General features: G+C 42.4%; 1 protein-coding gene across 1 annotated transcript in view; it reads left to right on the forward strand.

The window, feature by feature from the left end:
* RTTN (rotatin) overlaps positions 1-16,631 on the forward strand; it is a 326,182-nt gene that overhangs the window by 176,395 nt on the left and 133,156 nt on the right. The window contains exon 28 of the mRNA XM_089664026.1: positions 9,620-9,774. Coding sequence (XP_089520152.1) covers positions 9,620-9,774 — 155 coding nt within the window. The remainder of the gene's footprint in view (positions 1-9,619; positions 9,775-16,631) is intronic.

Raw genomic sequence — 16,631 nt, forward strand, 5'->3', positions numbered from 1 at the left:
GTGAATACAAAATCACATATTGTACTATTGTATCTCATACACCCAACACACAAATGTGTGACTGTAAATACATTTATAGTGACCAATCTACCCTCAGTAGGTCATACACAAAATAATTTGTGTTGAATAGTAATGTAAATAAAAGTCCACTACTTTGCATTCATCCAAATAAATATATTCTTGTGCATTGCCAAAATATACTTCCAGGTCTTATTGCAAAGTTTCATGGAGACAGAAGATATAAACTACACACTCTTTATCAGAGGTCCATGGCACTCTAATTATTGAGTAGCCATATGTGCTTGCAAGATCCAACCCTTGTATAGCCAAAAGCAGAAACAGCTCCATACTCCAACCAATATCAGTTCAGACCATAAACAGAGGACCAAACCTCATGGTGTAGTAATATAGTGAAAAGTATTTTCTTTAAAAATAAGTATCGCACTTGCAATTATATTTCTTGCTACTGTGCATAAAATAAAAGCTGCAGCGTAAAACACAATCCCACTTCAAGTGCCACCCTATGCATTTCTTCACACAATAATGTCATCAGAGGTGTGGTTGACTTTTATTCACATTAATATCAATCAAAAATTGTTTTGTGCATGTTGTATTGAAAGTTGATTGGTCACTATAATTGTATTTACAGTGACATATGTTTTTTTTCATGGGTGTCTGAGACACAGTAGTACAATTGGCAAGTTTTTACTCATGATTTATTTATATGTGCTAATCTATTCACCTTTGTATATTTATGTTTAAGGTTTATCTTATTTCAGCGCTGCACATTTAGGCTTGGTTCACACTCCAGCGACTTAAGACCCAACTTGTGAGACCCAACTTGTGAGACCCAAAGTCACAGGACATGTCAAATGCCATGTATCTCTATGGGAGCGGTTTCAGTTGACATTACTGAAGTCGCTGTGACTTCAGAAAAAGTTCCTGCACTACTTTGACATGACTTTGGATACGGTTTCAGTGGCATGCAGTGTAAAAGTCTTCAAAGTCACATCAAAGGCTGTCTCTAAAGTTGCACTGAAAATTGTGCGACTTTGGAGTAGGCAAGTATGAACCAAGCCTTAGAGTATGTATTGAGATCGAACTTGGTATCAAAATTCTCGTGTTAGCTGCTTTTCTCTTTTGATGTTTGTTTTATCCAAATAGCTTTGTTTGTTTTTATTCAGAACTGGAAAGGTTTTTTGACACTTTTTTTTCTTTTTTTTTTTTACTGGGGATTAAAATCTCTAAAAATGCTTTTCTCTGGGATCCCAGAGTTTAGCTTTAACGTCATTGTAAACCTCAGACATGAAATATGAATAAAGCATAACCCTCTATAGTGTATCCTTGTCTCAATCCAGAGCACTAAATGTCATCTCTGTCTGCTGCCTCATTCCTCTGCTTCCTTTTGATTAGTTTTCCTGATACCAAGGAAAAAATGGTGACAGGGCAGGGACCTCCAGCAGATTGACAGCTTCAGTTCTGTTCCTGTGAGAGCTGTGTGAAGGGGGGTTCCCTTCCCTCCCCTCCAATCAGCTTTCAGAGCTCTCCTCACTGATGTGACTTAAGCTCCCCGCCCCCCTGCTTTTCAGAGCTGAGAGATCCTGAGTAGATTCTGTACTTTGAATGGATGTAGGGGAAAGACTGCTTTAGATAAACAGGTACAAATTGTGCAGGAGAATTTGTTTCATCTCTGTATCACCTGAGGCCAGTCACTTCACTTGGGTAGGGTTTTCAACTACTTTAACTGTAAAAAAAAAAAAATCTGCTCTCTGCTGTGGTTTTGCCCACAGCAAACTTGGCAAGCATAGAAGTAAAAAAAAAATTTAACCAAAACCGTTTTTAAATCTCAGTTGATTTTAGGAATATTTGGAGCTTTTAAAAACAAAGGGGGATTTATAGTGACTTAAACGTGTAATATTTTTAACATTGCACTGTTTGTCTTCTCCTCCCCTCCTTGCCTGTCTCCAGCACTGCACCCTGTGACTAGTAGGGAGGAGAGAGACCTTGCAGTGTAATGAGCACTGATTGGCTGCTTGTCGGGTGGGTCAGGGCTTATACTTTATCCCTTTTGCTGCCAGAGCCGTTTTTGCGTTTTTTTGCACACGTTTAAAAAATCATTTTAGACCTGAAGATTACCTAAAACCCCCAAACATTGTATATTTTCTGAAATCAGAGACCCTAGAGAATAAAATAATGGTAGTTACAGTTTTTTATGTTGCATGATATTACCGCAAAATGTCAGTAAAATATACAAGTAAGTTAATTTTTAGGCACAAAAAAGCAATAAAATTGCCTTATTTTTTGTAAAATATAAAAAGATGAGGTTGCAGCGAGTAAATAGATATCCAACTTGTCAAACCTTTAAATATGTGCACGCTCGTGAAAAGGCGACGAACTTCAGTATCCTATATTTTCTGGTGCTAAAATTACACAGGTCTGCGACTAAAAAGCTGTTTGATTATTTTCATCTAATTTCCATGTATTTGGTGTGCTGAAAACAAAATATTGAAAAAACTCCTAAACATCATGATTTGCCACAAAATGCAAAATTGTCTTCAAATTTATCAATTTTTTTTAATTTTTGATATTTTTTTAATATTATGGGTTTTTAACCAAATTTAAAGTCCAAATTACTATTAATTAATTCACATAAGCGCATTTAAGATTTAAAATGCCAAAAAAACCTTAAAGGGGTTGTCCGAGTTATGTAAAAAAAAAATATAGCACTGTAAATCTGATGGTCCGCAATATATACATAAGCTAAGCAGGTTTTAGGGAAAAAAATTCTATATCCTCATTTCCCTAGTTCTCTTCTGGCCCTTTGATGTTATTTGCAGGTAAACAATCTCTGCCCCTCCCCCCCTGCAAAGGGGGTGAATACAAGTGCTGCTCTGAGTGACATGTCTGACTACTGGGATACTCAGCAGCATGCTGTATGTGTAAGCCTCAGCCCTGAGTTTGTGCTTCTAATGGTAGAAGGGGTTAATCTTTCCTGAAGAATCCAGTGGGAGAGAGACACAGGGCAGATAGCAGCAGCTCCGGTCAGTGCAGGGGGGCGTGGCCAGCACTGTGACGTCTCGTGTACAGACACAGAGCTGCTCTCTCCTGCAGTCCACACTTGTGCACGAATCATCATCACGTTCTTGGTTCTAGGCTGTTCACACTTTTTCATCGCAGTTCGTGTTAGCTCGTCATTCTTCAACCGTTATGTTATGGCTCTGCGAAAGTGTATTCATTCGCCAGACAGTTTGTTTTATCTGTGGTGAATATACAGTGTTGAAGCAACAGCAGAATATTACAGACTTTGTGAAAAAAGTATACTTTGCATACTTTGGACTAAAAATTGGAGATAAAGATAAAGTTTGGGCACCTCATAAAGTGTGCAAACGGTGTGTTGAGGACCTTCGAAACTGGTTTAAGGGTAAGAAAAAATCTTTCCGTTATGGGATTCCTATGGTATGGCGAGAGCAAAAGAACCATAGTGACGACTGTTACTTTTGTTCATGCGATGTGAAAGGGTTTAATTCCAAATGGAAGCATTCTATTTCATACCCCAATCTTCACTCAGCAATTCGTCCCATCCCCCATGGCACAGATATACCAGTACCCAAGCCCCTTGCTACCTTGGAAGAGATACCTAGCTCCGATGAAGGTGAAGTCATACCTGAACCAGATGACGAATCAAGTTCTGACTTTGAAGATGATACAAGACCAAAAGTGTTTTCTCAGGAGGAGATGAATGATTTGGTAAGAGACTTGAATCTTCCCAAAGATGCCGATGAGTTACTCGGATCAAGGCTGAAAAGCAGGAATTTATTGTTGCCAGGAGTGTCATCTTCATGGTTCAGACATTGTGAAAAGGAGTTCGTTCTTTACTTCGCCCAGGAAGACAAGTTGGTTTATTGCATCGATGTCGAAGGTCTGATGGGTCAATTTAAAATCCAATATGATTCAGAGGAATGGCGTATTTTTATAGATTTTTCAAAAAGAAGTCTCAAAGCAGTTTTACTCCACAACGGTGGTTTTTACGCTTCCATACCTTTAGGTCATTCCGTACACTTAAAGGAAACCTACGAGAACTTGGAATTGGTTCTTCGTAAACATAAATATGAAGACCATGGTTGGCAAGTGTGGGGGACTTGAAGGTCTTGTGCATGCTGCTCGGGCAACAAGCTGGGTATACCAAATACCCTTGTTTTCTGTGTCTATGGGACAGTCAAGACCGACAAAATCACTGGACCAAGAAGAGTTGGCAGCCGAGGGTGCTAACAGTCGGTGAAAAAAATGTCCTCCGAGAAACTTTGGTACCTTCCCATAAAGTTCTTCTACCACCTCTCCACATAAAATTGGGATTGATGAAGCAATTCGTAAAATCACTTCCAAGAGATGGAGAATGCTTCAAATACTTGGTCACCAAGTTTCCAGGCCTGTCTGAGGCAAAATTGAAGGAAGGTGTGTTCGTTGGACCAGACATTAGAAGGCTTATAGTTGATGAAGAGTTTTTCAATACCATGATGGATCCTCAAAAAGAAGGGTGGATTGCATTTAAAGAAGTCGTACAGAAATTTTTAGGCAATAACAAAGATCTTCACTACAAAAACATCGTCGGACGAATGCTGAAAGCATTTCAAGCTTTAGGTTGCCTGATGAGTTTGAAAGTGCATTTCCTCCAGTCCCACCTTGACTACTTTCCTGAAAATTTGGGAGCTGTGAGTAACAAGGTGAACGATTCCACCAAGACATTAAAGAGATGGAAAGGAGATACCAGAGAAAATGGAGCTTTACAATGATGGCAGACTACTATTGGGTGCTTCAGAGAGACATTCCAGATGCTACTCACAAGCATAAATGCACCAAGAGGAGCCTCACAGGGAAGAAGAATCAAGTTTAGTGTGTGTAGGTGAGCTCATTTCAGTTCAAAAAAGGATTTTCATAAAAAATTGTAATAAAACTTTAATTTATAAGTCTATTTCCATTTATTTTGAGGTATTGCCCTAATAACATAGTTATCTAAATTGTCAGGAAATGTGATATCCTATGACAAAATGGAGGTCATTTTCGGATTCAGCGCACCAAAAAACAAAGATTATGTAGAAAAACCAAAACAGCTCTTGAAAAAATTTTTTTTGCAGACCTGTGTTATTGCTCTCATTCTGGCGTGCGTGTGATATGTAACGTGTATCGCAATCGATGGTTTCATGTGTAGGTCTAAGTAAAATGTTGCAACTTTGACATGTGTTAGTAAAACTGTACATATACCACTTTGTACATGCAGGTGAAATATACCTTGTTTTTTTTTTCCAGGACAAATTGGGCTTTCATTTGGTGGTAAATGGTAATGGATATCCCCTGATTATTTTTTTTCATTATTATCAAAGGAAAACTGGCCCATAATTGTAAAAAAAAAAAAAAATCATTTTTTAAATTTAGCTGTGTGTTTCATGTTGCTACCATAACCTACCACCAAAGAACAACCCAAAATAAGTTCTCCAGCTCTTGATGATCACAGCGCTACCATATTTGTGTATGTTATTTGTACCCATAGTACAGCCCAGAAACAATAGTGTGTGCTTTTTTATTTTTAAACACAGACACCAATTGACACTGATACCCATTTTTAAAAAAATGATAATTTTAAAAATCCTGACCTTTGACCTTGACCAAAACCGTAACCTTGGCACTGAACTAGATCAAACCTTGATCTAGGTAATATTTTTTTAATTCTTTAATTTTTTTTTTTTTCACAAACCAGTTTTTTTTTTTCTCTCTGCAAGGAGAGAGAGAGAGGTACAATGTATATCTTTCCCCCATTTAGAGAGAGAAAAAAAAAACCAAGGGGACGGGCTTTACAATGACTGATCCTTGTGATAGCCAATCATAGGCTATCACAGCAATCATGTGACCCAGAATCAGGAGTCCTGGGTCTCAATCATTAGAACGGGACCCAGTGCTCTGTGACACCCTGGTCTTTGTGCTGGGAGCGCGTGCCACAGAAAAAAGTGCAGTTCTGTGAGGCCACATATATGTGTTCCATTGGTCCCAAGCAATTAGGAACATTTAGCTTAGGCTAGAGTAATGAGGGGAGTTTTAGGGAGTTTGTTTTATGGGGTCCTATTAGATAATTTACTCTTTCTAATTGTCCTGTTCACCAATGTTGCAGAGAATGAAAGTGAGGGTGAATTCAAAATTTTGAGTTGCCACTAGAACAGAAATAGAGAGAAAATTTTCCAATGGGGATTTGTTCCTGTGACAACGGTTTAAGAGGGGATTTACTCATATTGGAAAAAATATCCTCTCAGCTCTTGTCTACAGAACAGAGTAAGGTAAGTAGGAAATATCACTATTGGTAGGAAAAAAAAAAACCTGATAGTGATTTCAACCCTCTCCTACTTTTTTCAAAATAGGGAAAAAAGTTTGGCTTTGGATTTGTTTTAACTGAGGCTATATCTAAATATTGATAAAAAGCTCCATTATGAATGCAATTATAATTGTGCAGCTGCAAACATTTGGCTGTTCCTTTCTAAATAACAGATATTGTTTTCCACACAAAGGAAATCAAAATTGCATGGTTCCTTGTTGCCTTATGCACAGATGTTTTGACGTATAGTAATTCATTGTAATTGTGACCTATTATTTGCTGTTCCCTGGTGCTAAACTAAAACTTGGTTGGGAAAAAATTGCAAATAAACTTTCAGAATGTAATTGATTTTTTAACGTAATCGTAAGCCCTTGTAATATTAATTTGCTGTACACATCAAATTAAAAAAAAATAGCCACACAGTCTTTGTTTAACCTAGGTTTTATACCTTATAGAGTTACATTGTATGTAATGTCTGTTGCACTGCACAGTAAAGCATAAAATAGATTGTGATCAGGGGCAGACTGACAACTCATGGGGCCCCCGGGCAATAGGAGATAATGGGGCCCCTGTGTCCCTGCCCACACTCAAGCCACACCCACATTCAAGCCCCGACTACATATTGCAGCTCAGCTACGTAGAGAGGACCTTTAAATATCTACTGCAGAATAGCCTGTCTGGACATTCTTGGCTTCTTTCTGTAGAAGCTGGTGGGTACTTCTAGGTTTAAAGAGGGCTGCCATGTGGCAGCCATCTTTATGACACAACCAGGAGTGTCTTATGAAAGAAGTGGGCCTGTGTGCAAATCATAATTTGGGCCTTAGTGACAGAGAAGGAAGTGTTGCACACTGCAGAAAAAATTACGTATGGTTTTCGGGGGCTGGTTACATAGATTCCCGATGATTGAGGGGTTAAATGCCTTGTGTGGGCCTTTGGCTCCAACTCAGCTCCTTCCTGTTAGGAAACATGGAATATCTACTGACAGAACACCTAATAAAAACCTGAAATATGACAGAAACTCAGATTAGAAACTAGGAGGGGAAGAGGGGGTGAGGAAGTGGAAGGAGGGGGAGGGGGATAGGAATAAGAGGGAGAGAGAGAGATGGGGGAGATGGGAAAGTGGTAAGAGGTGGGGGGAGAGAATGGAAATGAGAAGAGGAAGGAGTGAGCTAGAGGAGGGTGAGAGAGGGGGTGTGAGAGAGAGGGGTAGAGGGGCTGTGAGAGAGAAGGGGGTGGAGGTAAGGGGGTGTGAGAGAGAAGGGGGTGAGAGGTGAGGGGGTGTGGGAGAGGGGGGTGAGAGAGTGGGGGAGAGGGAGGTGAGGGGGTGAGAGAGGGGGGCAGAAAAGGAGGTGAGATACAGAGAGGGTGAGAGAGGGAGAGGAAGGTGAGGGGATGAGAGAGAGAGTGCAGGTGAAGGAGAAGGGTGGTGAGAGAGAGAGGCTTGGAGAGAGGGGTGAAAGAGAGAGAGAGAGAGGGGATGAAAGAGAGGGGGTGAGAGAGAGAGGATGAAAAAGAGGGGAGAGGGGGTGTGTGAGAGAGAGAGGGGGTGAGAGATGGGGTGAGTGGGCATGGATGAGATAAAGAGGGGGTTAGGGGGGATGAGAGAGAGGGCGTGAGAGGTGGTATAGATAGTGCCCCCCATCCTCAAGCCACACATGGGGTTCGCCATTATAAAGTGCAGAGGACATGGTCATCCTCAAGTCAGAGTGGACCTCTCATTATAAGGCACACAGAGCACCTACTTAGGGCAGAAAGGGGACCCACAATTGTAAAGCACAATGAACCCCAATTCTCAGGTCAGAAAGTTTGTCCCGCATTAAATGGCATACAGAGCTTCCATTCCCAGGTCATACAGCGGGTTCCTCAATGTAAAATGTACTGAGCTCCCCATCCTGAGGTCATATAGGGGTCTCTCAATATAAAGAGTACAACTCCCCATTCACATGACAAGGAATCCTTCATTATGAGTACACTGCCCCCACCCAGGACACACAGGGCCCCCATTATATGAAATACAGCGCTCCCCCATATACACTGGGTCCCCCACATGTTTCATCACTGTACCCCCTTTGCACACATGTTCCATTGCTGTACCCACTCTGTGCACATGTTCCATCGCTGTACCCACTCTGTGCACATGTTCCATCGCTGTACCCCCCCTGCACACATGTTCCATCGCTGTACCCCCCCCTGCACACATTTTCCATCGCTGTACCCCCCCTGCACACATTTTCCATCGCTGCACCCCCCCCGCACACATGTTCCATCGCTGCACCCAGTCTGCACACATGTTCCATCGCTGTACCCCCTCTACACACATAGTCACCATGGATGGTATACAGGGCTCAGTGTGAACTATGACAGAGGGGCTCCTGGCTCTCACCCCCCTCTCTCCCACCCCCCTCTCCCCCTCTCTCTCCCACCCCTCTCTCACCCCCCTCTCTCCCTTTCCCACACCCCCTCTCTTTCACCTCCCTCTTTTTCTCACCCCCTCTCCCTCTCTCTCACCCCCTTCTCTCCCTCTCTCTCACCCCCTTCTCTCCCTCTCTCTCACCCCCTTCTCTCCCTCTCTCTCACCCCCTCTCTCTCACCCCCCTCTCTCCCTCTCTCACACCCCCTCTCTCCCTCTCTCACACCCCCTCTCTCCCTCTCTCACACCCCCTCTCTCCCTCTCTCTCTCTCTCTCTCTCTCTCTCTCTCTCTCTCTCGCGTGTTTTTCAGCGCACCATATGTGCACATATAGGGTGAAAACAGAGCACATAGAAAACAATTGATTTCTATTTGCCCTATTTACACCGTACATGTGTGATGCTGTGCAGTAAATCACAACTCAACAAATATGGTGTGACCAAGCTCTTGGGCTTTTGACTCCACTATTTATTTTTTCATTTTTACAATTTCCCGTCTCATAGGCATTCTTATTGGACAGTCAATCCTGCAGTGTGATGATGCGGGTTCACGGTCTAGTGGGCATGCAATTAAGACAATAGTGCGCAAAACGAAATCTGAATAATGGTGTCCCTGGAGTGACCATGCTGCATAGTAGACGTGTGTAAATCACAGGAGTGATTGAAAAGAATAACACATGTTTTGGCAGATAAAACAATTCGCATACATGTATTTCAAGAATCTATCTAGGTGTTTGCTCGGAGCTTTACTTTATTTCTTACACTTGTAAAAGACAACTTATCCCAGGCACAATTCATGCCTCAATGAGTGGATCACAAGGATGAAAATTCTAATTTTACTGTTGCTTTTTAGAGCCCAAGTCCACTACTAGATCTAATCATCCAGAAAGAGCAAACGGCCAAAAAGGACGTGGATGATACACAAGCAGCTGTGAGGCAGCATCTGCAGAAAGAGCTGATGGTGTTTTTTAACACACTAATGCTCTGTTTAACTTCAGTTACTGATCGGTAAGTGCCAACTTGCATGTTAAGTCCAGATTTTGACTATGCTGGATTAATCACAGTGGGCTTTAAGGATATTTGACAACTTTTGCTGATTTGTGTGCTATTAAGATTGAAATATTTTCTTTGCTTACTTGTTTTTTTTTCTCCAAGCATTAATTTAAACACAGCTTTTTTGTCTTACCTCTGCTTTTGTTTTTTGTCCCATTGTTATACTTTAATTATGAGGCTTGAAGATATAAGGATGCTCCAACATCCAATGAGTATTAAAATCTGATCAAGATTTCTAGACTTATGTAAATTCCCATCTAAGCACAGAGCTTTTAAAGGATAAATGCAGTTTAATGAAGGATTTAGCCAATGCCCTACCCCTTTCTCCTGCAGCAATGTCTGCTGTTAAAGAGAAACTTTGCTTCCCTTTATTTTTTTTTCTATCTCAACTCATCCTTTTTTCTGAACTATCTCTAATAAACATACTCGCACATTTAGCGAGCTATCTTATTGTAATACGCTGCTCCACTACTGCCCACCTGGTACCGTGCTGCCATTTTCCTCCTTTGCAAGATCCGACTATCTCTTTATAATTCTTGTAGCTGCCTCTCTGATGATGTGCATGCAATATTAAGGGGCCAGCTGCAAAAACCAGGAAGAGACCGCCAGTCCCTTGATGCTGCGCACATGTGCTTTAGACTTTCCTGAAGCCTCCTGGGATGCGTGGCGGAGTATTTCAGGAGGCTGCAGGCAGCTGAAGGCGAAGTTCTTCTTGTCTAGTTGAGAAATGCAGAAGGACATGAAATGGTAATTGTAAAGGTAATAAGAACAAAAAATAATGGAGCAAAAAATTAAAATTAGGGAATGTGGAGAGTGAGAGTGAAGATCTGTTTTAAGAACCTCTCACCATTTTTTGCTTGTGAACTGCCATAAATGTACACAGTTCACAGCACTGGGAATGTACTCTCACATGCCACATGGCCCTCAGCATGTTTAAGGATGTAATGCCCCAGTTGTTCTTTAGTTGATATAGGCTACATGCAGTTAAAAGCATACACTATATTGCCAAAAGTATTGGGACGCCTGCCTTTACCCTTTACACGCACATGAACTTTAATAGCATCTAAGTCTCAGTCCGTAGGGCTCAGTATTGAGTTGGCCCAGCCTTTGCTGCTATAACAGCTTCAACTCTTCTGGGAAGGCTGTCCACAAGGTTTAGGAGTGTGTCTATGGGAATGTTTGACCATTCTTCCAGAAGCTCATTTGTGAGGTCAGGTACTGATGTCGGATGAGAAGGCCTGGCTCGCAGTCTTTGCTGTAATTCATCCCAAAGGTGTTCCTGTTGGGTTGAGGTCAGGACTCTGCAGACCAGTCAAGTTCCTTCACCCCAAATTCACTCATCCATGTATTTATGGACCCCGCTTTGTGCACTGTTGCGCAATTATGTTGGAACAGAAAGGGGCCATCCCCAAACTGTTCCCACAAAGTTGGAATTATGACCCAATTTTTATTGTCCAAAATGTCTTGGTATGTTGATGCCTTAAAAGTTCCCTTCACTGGAACTAAGGGGCCAAGCCCAACCCCTGAAAAACAACCCCACACCATAATCCCCCTCCACCAAACTTTACACATGGCACAATGCAGTCAGGCAAGTACTGTTCTGGCAACCGCCAAACCCAGACACTTCCATCGGATTGCCAGTCACAGAAGCGTGATTTGTCATTCCAGAGAACATGCCTCCACTGCTCTAGAGTCCAGTGGCGGCATGCTTTACCATTTCATCCAGTGCTTTGCATTGCACTTTGTGATGTAAGGCTTGGATGCAGCTGCTCGGCCATGGAAACCCATTCCATGAAGCTCTCACTGTTGTGCTAATCTGCCACACTTTGGCGGCCTTTAGCTATTGACTCTGCAGACAGTTGGTGACTTTTGTGCTTCAGCATGCTCTGACCCCACTTTGTCATTTTACATGGCCTACCACTTTGTGGCTGAGTTGCTGTTGTTCCCAGTTGCTTCCACTTTGTTATAATACCACTAACAGTTGAGCATGGAATATTTAGCAGCAAGGAAATTTCAAGGATGGACTTATTGCACAGGTGGCAACCTATCACGGTACCACGCTTGAATTCACTGAGCTTTTGAGAGTGACCCATTCTTTCACAAATGTTTGTAGAAGCAGTCTGCATGCCTAGGTGCTTGATTTTATACACCTGTGGCCATGGAGTTGATTGGAACACCTGAATCCAATGATTTGGAGGGATGTCCCAATACTTTTGGCAATATAGTGTATGTTAATCTTAAAACATTGTTTTTTTTTTTTTGTTCTGAATAAAGTAGGGAAAGGGTTACAGCTTCTGTAGGGTTTTAACCAATATCTGGGACTCCAGTAGTTGTCGCCTTCATGTGTTCTACTGAAAAAAAAAAACACGTTAATTTCTGTCTGTGTTGGAGTGTTCTGCTTACGTCCTCTCTGGTGCTTAATACAGTTTATACAGCGTTGACAGTGGCCGCATCTATTTGTAAAAAAAAATAGTTCACTTGGGACAGCGTGGCCCAAACAAGCTATTTAAAGTGAAAATAGACCTGGAGTTGGCTGTTAAGGTTTAGCTGATGTAGCCCAAAGCAATTAAACTAATACCACTCAAATGCCCCCAAATCTGTATCAGTGGATCAGCATATGAATAGACTGGTTCAAGACACACAGGATCGACTCATCAGGCTCTAGTAGACTTCAACAAAATGGTGGCCATCTGCACGCAGACACCGTTTCCCTGTTGCATAAATGTAAATAAAATTATAAAGATGTCTTCAGCTCCTTTTCTCCACTCGCAGAGAACTCTTCAGATACGTTTCGCCCTTTTCAGGGCTTAATCATAGAGTTTGCCACTATGAATAAGACCCGAAAAGGGTGAATCATGCCTGAGGAGTTCTCTATAGGTGGAGAACAGGAGCTGAAACCATCTGCTGCTCTCCAACAGCAAAACCATAATCTGATTATGGCTGTGGGGGAGGCAGGCAAGAGTGGAAGAGCTCAAAAAGGTTTGGAATTGAAGTCCAGGCAATCCACAGTTGTCATAAGTGAAGTTGTCAGACATCAAGAGTGCATAAAAGAAAATGATATTCCCCAGGGAATTGGGACTATGGGACAGCACTAGTCAATGAGCCAAGATATCAAACACAAAACATTTTTTTTTAAATTACAAATAGTTTATTTTTACATAAGGCTTAAAAATAATTCTGCAGACATGTCAGCGGTCATAGTTGCATGGGATTACATAGATAGTCCTTCATATAATCATGTAATAGCCAAACATCCAACGTGTTTCAAGGTTAGAACTTCTCTTTTTCAGGAATGCTGCTGATGACAATCAATATATTCTATGGTGTAAGAATAGTGTACATTAACATCTTCATGATACATTTTGAGAGATATATTGTCAATTTATTCCGATTAAACATTATACACAAAATTGTACTAACCCATATGTAAGCAAATTGATATGACCACCTAGGTACTTTAAAATCAAGTAATGTAAAAATGAGAGCTGATGTTGTCTCGACACTCTATCCTCTGCCAGTGCCACTGGAGTTACCCTGTACAGCTGAGGAAGAGGTCCACATCCAAGCTGTTAAAAATGAATAATGTCTTAATATGTATAGATTAACCAACTGAGGAGACATGAAGAGGTTATGTAAGTGGGTCCAAAGGAAGGAGACCAGAAGAGCCTACCAGCTGGATTTCTGATATAAATATACCGTATTTTCCGGCGTATAAGACGACTGGGCGTATAAGACGACCCCCTACTTTTCCTGTTTAAAATGTAGTGTTTGGGCTATACTCGCCGTATAAGACTACCCCTCTTCCAGTGCACACCAGTGGGAAGAATCGTGCCCCATCATTGGTGTCAGTGGGAGGAATAATGTCCCATCATTGGTGACAGTGGGGGGAATAGTGCCCCATCATTGGTATTAGTGGGAGGAATAGTGCCCCATCATTGGTATCAGTGGGAGGAATAGTGCCCCATCATTGGTATCAGTGGGAGGAATAGTGCCCCATCATTGGTGTCAGTGGGAGGAATAGTGCCCCATCATTAGTATCAGTGGCAGGAATAGTGCCCCATCATTGGTGTCAGTGGGAGGAATAGCACTCCATCATTGGTGTCAGTGTGAGGAATACCGCCCCATCATTGGTGTCAGTGGAAGGAATAGTGTCCCATCATTGGTGTCAGTGGGAGGAATAGTGTCCCATCATTGGTATCAGTGGGAGGAATAGTGCCCCATCATTGGTATCAGTGGGAGGAATAGTGTCCCATCATTGGTGTCAGTGGGAGGAATAGTGCCCCATCATTAGTATCATTGGGGGGAATAGCACCCCATCATTGGTGTCAGTGGAATAGTGCCCCATCTTTGGTGTCAGTAGGAGGAATAGTATCCCATCATTGCTGTCAGTAGGGGGGGGGGGAGGAATAGTGCCCCATCGTTGGTGTCAGTGGAGGGGGAGGAATAGTATCCCATCATTGGTGTCAGTGGGGGGTGGAATAGTGCCCCATCATTGGTGTCAGTGGGGGGTTGAATAGTGCCCCATCATTGGTGTCAGTGGGGGGGGGGGAGGAATAGTGCCCAATCGTTGGTGTCAGTGGGGGGGGAGGAATAGTGCCCCATCGTTGGTGTCAGTGGGGGGGAGGAAAAGTGCCCCATCGTTGGTGTCAGTGGGAGGAATAATGCCCCATCATTGGTATCAGTGACACCAACGATGGGGCACTATTCCTCCCACTGACACTTGCTGACCCCTGTTCCAGTATGGTGCTGCTGCAGCCAGCATATGTGGTTGCAGCAGCACCTAAGCACGGCACACTTACCTGCATCTCCACTCGATTTTCGCGGGGCCGCTCAGCTCCGCCTCCTCGCTGGTGATTGGCCGCCTGTGTGCCTTTCCTGAGCTACAGTTCTGGTGGCCAATCACCGGTGAGGAGGCGGAGCCGAGCAGCTGCGCGAACATCCAGTGGACGAACCGAAGGAAGGAGCAGCCGCGCTTCCTGAACCGGATCGTCGTGGGACCGGAGCCAGGTAAGAGACAGCAGCCCCTGCCCACCCCTGTACTTAGTTTCCCTTTTGTTGGAAGGGGGGGGGGCGGCGGCACCCCCTGCTAAAAAGTGTCAGCATGCCGTTACCGGCGTATAAGACGACCCCCGACTTTTGAGAAGATTTTCAAGGGGTAAAAAGTCGTCTTATACGCCGGAAAATACGGTATGTACCTTTTTGCATTCTGTAACAAACAAATCAGAAAATTACAGGAGCATGCTGCCAAGGTGGGGAATGGGGTAGTTGCTGTCTGATATTCCATTTTCCAGCTTTACTGTTCACAAATTTTAAGCAGATGTGGAGGAAAATTATTATACAATTATTTATTGGTTATCTTCTGACTGGTCACTTTAGATATTCGTTTTTACTGATTGATGTATTTGAGCAAGCAATTTTAGCAGCTTCTGATGCCATACCCCTGTTCTCTGCAGAATGACTCAGCATGCATTATTAGCCCTTTTTTTGTTTCTGTACAAATTCCCAAAGGTACCAGAATGGCACACTTCAGTTTCACCATTTTTATATTCGTACAACCCCTACCATTCCCATGTGAGACCCCTTTCCTGTCTGTTTGGAGCTAAAAGTCCTAGCACTGAGAACCACAATTTTACTGCTCTTGGACTGTTATCTCTTACACTGCCCCTCACCTCTGCACTACGGGTTACCCACACTGGCATCACCCACTGCCTTTGAAAAGTGCGATATTTATATAGGCAGTCTGAATGAGAGTCTTAACAGAGTCCAGTTTATAACCTCTTAGGCAATGCAGACTTGTCCACTCTTGCTGGTGTTGATGGACACTGTCAATTGGCTGCTGTAATTGTCAGGTTAAAAATCCTTTCTTTTTCTTTTAATGTCAGGTAAACTAAGCCCAAACTGGGGCTATAATTTATGAATTTTACATATAAATACTTTATGAAATTCTCAGAGATATATAAACATAAATTCAGTCATTACTGTACAGTTTTTGTTTTTTTACCAAAGTGCTGTCCTTTTTCTTAAGATTTATGTAAGTGTGGCCCTCTGTAGATGTAATGCAGCTATCTATTATAGACATGTGGATTTCCCCCCCCAAAACTGTCAATGTAAAATAGTTTTCATGATAGATGGAGCTGTGGTATGCATAACCCAAAATCCCGCAATACACTACTGAGGCCTCAGCATCCCTTTGAGGGTCTTGGCTAGAACACATATAAGGTAGAAGCTTGCACATCCACTGACATTCAGAGAGCTTTTAGTTGCTTAGACCGTTCAAGGATCTTTGTTGGCATAATAGAGGGCAGGTCAGTAATATAGCAGCTATGTACGGTCACCTTTTGCTGAATTTTCTTTCCTAAAGAAAAGAAAGAGAGCGCCACTACTTGAGTGTAGTAGGTTCTTCCTGGTGTGCTCCCTTGTATACTTCAAGGATCTGACATCACATCCACCTAGAGGGGTCTGCTGTAACACCACTGACCGCCTGGTACTGCAACCTACTGGAAACTTGACAGATGAGCTTGTATTTTCATTTTACATGTGAGTGCAATATATCATTTTCATTTTTATTAAGTTTTAATAATTACTACACTCAGGCAGCGGCCCCTCTTTCTTTTCTTTTTGGTGTTTACATGTTCTGCTGGTGGGAACTGACCCAAATCCTGTGTGAAGGAGAGTCGGCTAAGGCTGCCATCTTATGAAGGTTAATTTTTTTTATGGACTTTCTTTATGGATTCATTGTTCTAATTATAATATATGTTCCTTATCTGTGTTGTATGAGTTGGATTTGTGCGCTAGAACCATTTTGTGCCTGG

Source organism: Staurois parvus, unplaced genomic scaffold (assembly GCF_062004578.1).
Source record: "Staurois parvus isolate SC_StPar_1 unplaced genomic scaffold, SC_StPar_1.0 ptg000045l, whole genome shotgun sequence".
NCBI lineage: Eukaryota > Metazoa > Chordata > Amphibia > Anura > Ranidae > Staurois > Staurois parvus.